A 5,175-nucleotide genomic window follows, 5' to 3' on the forward strand; every position below is an offset into this window, starting at 1 on the left:
CACTACTCCTTTCCCCTGCCGAGTGAGTCACGCCTACCCCGAAAGGGAAATGGCTTAATGGTGTAATAATAATAATAATAATAATAATAATAATAATAATTGAAATCTTTCAAATCTTTGTGAAATCTTTGGGAATTATTACAAAAATCTTCGTGAAATATTTGTACGATTTTTTAAATATTTGGCAATATTTGTGAATTTATTGAAATTTTTGTGTAAAATTTGAGCAATGATTAAAGTCTTTGTGAATCATTATGAAATCATTGTCCATTCTTTGAAATCTATTTGAAATCATTGAGAAATCATTGAATTCTTTGTTAACTCTTTATGAATTCTTTTAAAATCTTTGCGAAATATTTTTGAAATATTCGGTAATATTTCTGAATTTATTGAAATCTTTGAGATATGATTGCAGTCTTTGTGGAGTCTTTTAAATCTGTGCGAAATCTTTTCAATCTTCGTGAAATCATTAGGAAATCATTGAAATTTTTGTACAATCTATGTTCAATGTTTATAAAATGTTTGAGAAATCTTTGTGAATTCTTAAAAAATCTTTGCGAATTTATTGAAAGTTTTGTGTAATATTTTAGAAATGATTTAAGTCTTTGCGAATCATTAGGAAATCATTGAAATCTTTGAAATCTATTCGAAATCTTTGAGAAATATTTAAAATCTTTGTTAAATCTTAGTGAATTCTATTAAAATCTTCGCGAAAAATTTTTGAAATATTCTGTTATATTTGCGAATTTATTGAAATCTTTGAGAAATGATTGCAGTATTTGCGGAATCTTTTTATCTGTCCGAAATCTTTTAAATCTTTGTGAATCATTATGAAAACATTGAAATTTCTGTTCAATCTGTGTTCAATCTTTGTCAAATATTTCTGAAATCTTTAAAAATCTTTACCAAATATTTGAAATACTTTTGAAATATTGGGTAAATGTTTGTGAAATTATTGAAATCTTTGAGAAATGATTGGAGTCGGTGAAGTCTTTTAAATCTGTCAGAAATCTTTTAAATATTTGTGAAACCATTGAAAACTATGTTCAATATTTGGGCAATTTTGGTAAAATTTTGGTAAATTCTTTTAAAAAATTTACGAAAAATTTAAAATATTCGGTAATATTTGTGAAATTGTTGAAAAATTATTCCAAATCTTTGGAAATTTTTTGCAAAATCTTTGTGAATTCTTTTATAAAATCGTTGCCAAATATCTAAAATAAACAAAATAAATCAAAAAACGAAGACTTTTTTTGGAAAGGTATCCATAAATTGCCTGAGAGGTGGACAAAATGTGTAGCCAGCGAGGGCGCATACTTTGAATAAAATATTTGTTATCATTCTCTTGAAATAAATGTGTTTTTTTCTTGAAAAAATACCGGTTTCATATGTATACACCTGGTATACGGTAATATTTGTAAAATTACTGACATTTTTTAGAAATGATTGCAATTTTTGTGGAGTTTTTAAAATCTGTCCGAAATCTTTTAAATCTCTGTGAAATAATTAGGAAACAATTGAAATCTTTGTTCAATCTTTATAAAATCTTTGGAAAATTTTAATAAATCTTTGTGAATTCCTTTAAAATCGTTGTAAAATGTTTGAAATATTTTTTAAATATTCGGTAATATTTGTGAAATTATTGACATTTTTGAAAAATGATTGCAGTCTTTGTGGAGTGTTTTAAGTCTGTCCGAAATCTTTTAAATTTTTGTGAAATCATTAGGAAATCATTGAAATCTTTGTTCAATCTTTATAAAATCTTTGGAAAATTTTTGTGAATTCTTATAGAGTCGTTGCAAAATGTTTGAAATATTCGTTAATATTTGTAAAATTACTGACATTTCTTAGAAATGATTGCAGTCTTTGTGAAGTCTCTTGAATCTGTCCGAAATCTTTGAAACCTTTATGAAATCCTCAGGAAATCATTTAAATCTTTATTCAATCTTTAGAAAATCTTTGGAAAATTTTTGTGAATTCTTTTAAAATCCTTGCAAAATATTTGAAATATTTTTGGTATATTCGGTAATATTTTTGAAATTATTGAAATCTTTAAGAAATGATTGCAGTCTTTGTGAAGTATTTTTAATCTGTCCAAATTATTTAAAATCTTTGTAAAATCATTAGGAAATCATTAAAAAAATTTTAATCTATCTGAAATCTTTGTGAAATAATAGAAGACTTCGTGAAATCTTTGAAATCTATTTGAAATCTGTGCGAAATATTTGAAATCTTCGTGAAATATTTTTAATTTATCCGAAGTCTTTGCAAATTATTTGAAATCTTTTAAAAATTACTGCAATCTTTATAAACTCTTTTATGTCTATCCGAAATCTTTGCGGAACCCGTGAAATCTTTGGGTAATCATTGAATTCTCTGTGAAATCTTTGAAATCTTTGGAAATATAAATTTTATACCTGTACTTGTTATTTACTTTTTACTGTTTATTTATTATTTGTTATTCATTATTTATGTTATTATATTATGTCCAAATTGTACCATTCAATATTATAAGTCTATGTCCCTGTCCCACTCTAGAAAAAAATAGGCCGGCCGCTTCTGACTCGAAATAATTTTTGCATCAGTTTTCACCAAGGATAGTAAATGGGAAAGTTCTGGAGAAAAGTACCATTTTAATTGATACACTCTTCACAAATTTATATGTAAAACATAAACGTATGCAGTACTCACTTTGCGTTGCCAGATGTGACTGATGTTGCGCTGCTGCTCTCTGTAAACAACAAAAATATCTATTAGAAGTCACAGTTTAATGAAAATATGTACATATGTATCAATATTATCAATCTTCTATCAAAAATTTTCATTTATCTTGTTATGGACAGAATATATTTTTAAGCGAACCGCCTCAAAATGAATTTAAATACTGTTTTCATTAATCCTTTCATATATGACAATACTGGACGGTAAATGGAGCTAAATAAACAATATATATACATTTTGTAGGATGAGCCGTATACCGGATGCTTCCAGACTCTTGGAATCAAGAGATCGACTTCTCGGCTTTGGTGCAAAATAATCATTATTATCCTTTTTTCCACTTTTTATCCATCGAAAATAAGAAGACATGGCGACGAGTTGTTTGCTATTCACTGTATTATTGCTTGTTGGTAGAATTCCGTTGACAATAAATTATGCATTGTCTTAAACTGCATCTCAATGTTCCTTGTTATTCAGCCTAATTTTTTCCTTCATTGTCTTAAATGAATAGAACGAGTTCTTTAAACCGATCATTTCCGTGTATCATTGTATTAAATTGTAAGGTTTCGTACAAAACGTGGAGCTGTGGTGTCCCAAAGCGAATTATATTAGTTTAATTTATAATTTGAAGGCAATCCTCCATAAGGGCCATTTTTCGAAAATTATATTATTGGATTAAAAACTCCGATACGTTTTTTACAACTTAACAGCTACAAATTTATTTTTCTTTGGCTATATTATTTGAAAATTAGAGTTCAAATCATCGACCGAACTTGATAAAATAAAATTCAACTTTCGAGAAGGTTTTTTCTGGCCTGAAGAATCGTAAAAATAGTGCTTATGCCCTTATGGAGAGCTATCCTTCAATTCGTTAAGTACATAGAAAAAAGTTTTGTTTTGAAGAAAGAAACGGCATCAAAATGTATTGAAAAAAATTAAGCCATGTTTGGTTAATACTGTGCAATAGGAAAATTGCAGGCATTTCAATTTTTTTCAGTTATAACAATGATCAAGGGAGTGAAAATAACCAGGGTGGCCGATAAACTTCCTTTTCAAAATTCCCTGACTTTTCCCGATTTTTAAGTTTACCTGGCCATTAATATTTAAAGACTAGAATTCTAATCTTGGACTATTTTTAACATAGAATCTTTTATAAAAGGAATACAACACTTTCAAATGTATTTAAATCAACCAAAAAATGAATTTTCTATTATAAAAGATGAATTTTAAAACAAAAAATATTAAATTCAACCAAAAACAGTTTTGATCTTCAACCCGGAAAGTTCAATTTTCAAAAAGCTGATATATTCTGAACAAAGTACATGAATCTTCGTACAAGTCGTTGAATTTTCAATTACAAAGAACAATTTTTAATTAAAAATGGAAAATTTAAATTTTCAGTACAAAAAATTATCTTTCAACAATAAAAAAACGAATTTTCCGCAAAACAGTTCCATTTTCAAGCAAAGAAATTCTTTTTAACTAAAATTATATAAATTTACAATAAAGAAATTATTTTTTAACACAGTAGTTCAACATCAAACCAAAAAGGCAAATTTCTAGCCAAAACGAGTTATCTACCAAACAGTTTAAGTAACAACCCGCAAATATTAACTTTCTACCAAGCAGACGAATTTTAGAATATTTTAAAGGAGCTTTAATTGTTTTAAATATTTCATGGCATTTACATTTTTTTAAAGATTTTAAGCTATTTGAGAAGATTACAAGAAACTTCCGATTTTACGAAACTTTTGAGGGGCTTTAAAGATTTTTTATTAATCTCAAAGGATGCCTAGAAAACTTCAAAATTAAATAAAATAAAATTTCAAGAGATTTCAAGAAACTTTCAACAAAATTTAGAACATTTTAAAGAATCTTCAATTATTTCAAAAGTTTCATGGTTTTGTTTTTGTTGAATATATGAAATATTTTAAGTTATTTTTTAACAGATTACAAGAAGCGCGAGGTCTTACTAAGATTTTAGGGGGCTTTAAAGATTTGTGGGATTTTCAATGATTTTAAGGTCAACCTTGAAGGATGTCTAGAAAACTTCCAAATCAAAAATAATAAACCGTTATTTTAGGGGATTTCGGGGCATTTCCAGGGAATTTTGACAGGATTTGATCGAATGTACAAAAACTTTCAAGAACTTTAGGGTATCTCAATGAATCCTAACAGGAATTTGAATATTTTTTGGGAACTTCAACTATTTCTAAGGAGTAATTGCATTTCCAGATATTTTAGGGGTTTTAAGCTATATTTAAGATCAATTTTAAAGAATTTCTAGAAAATTAAAAATTTTTTTTTTTAAATCTCAAGCGATTCTACAGCGTAGGAATTTGAAACGATTACATTAAATGCAATGATATTTGATTTATAGACGAAATTAAGACAAATATTTAAATTAATTTCCCTTGCACTCTGTCAGTTAAAAAAGACTAACCTCGACCGCGGTCA

General features: G+C 27.1%; 1 protein-coding gene across 2 annotated transcripts in view; it reads right to left on the reverse strand.

Moving 5' to 3' along the window:
- LOC117169575 overlaps positions 1–5,175 on the reverse strand; it is a 71,066-nt gene that overhangs the window by 42,909 nt on the left and 22,982 nt on the right. For both annotated transcript variants that reach the window (XM_033356008.1, XM_033356007.1), the window contains one exon: positions 2,692–2,731. In XM_033356008.1, coding sequence (XP_033211899.1) covers positions 2,692–2,731 — 40 coding nt within the window. The remainder of the gene's footprint in view (positions 1–2,691; positions 2,732–5,175) is intronic.

Source organism: Belonocnema kinseyi, chromosome 3 (assembly GCF_010883055.1).
Source record: "Belonocnema kinseyi isolate 2016_QV_RU_SX_M_011 chromosome 3, B_treatae_v1, whole genome shotgun sequence".
NCBI classification, from domain to species: domain Eukaryota; kingdom Metazoa; phylum Arthropoda; class Insecta; order Hymenoptera; family Cynipidae; genus Belonocnema; species Belonocnema kinseyi.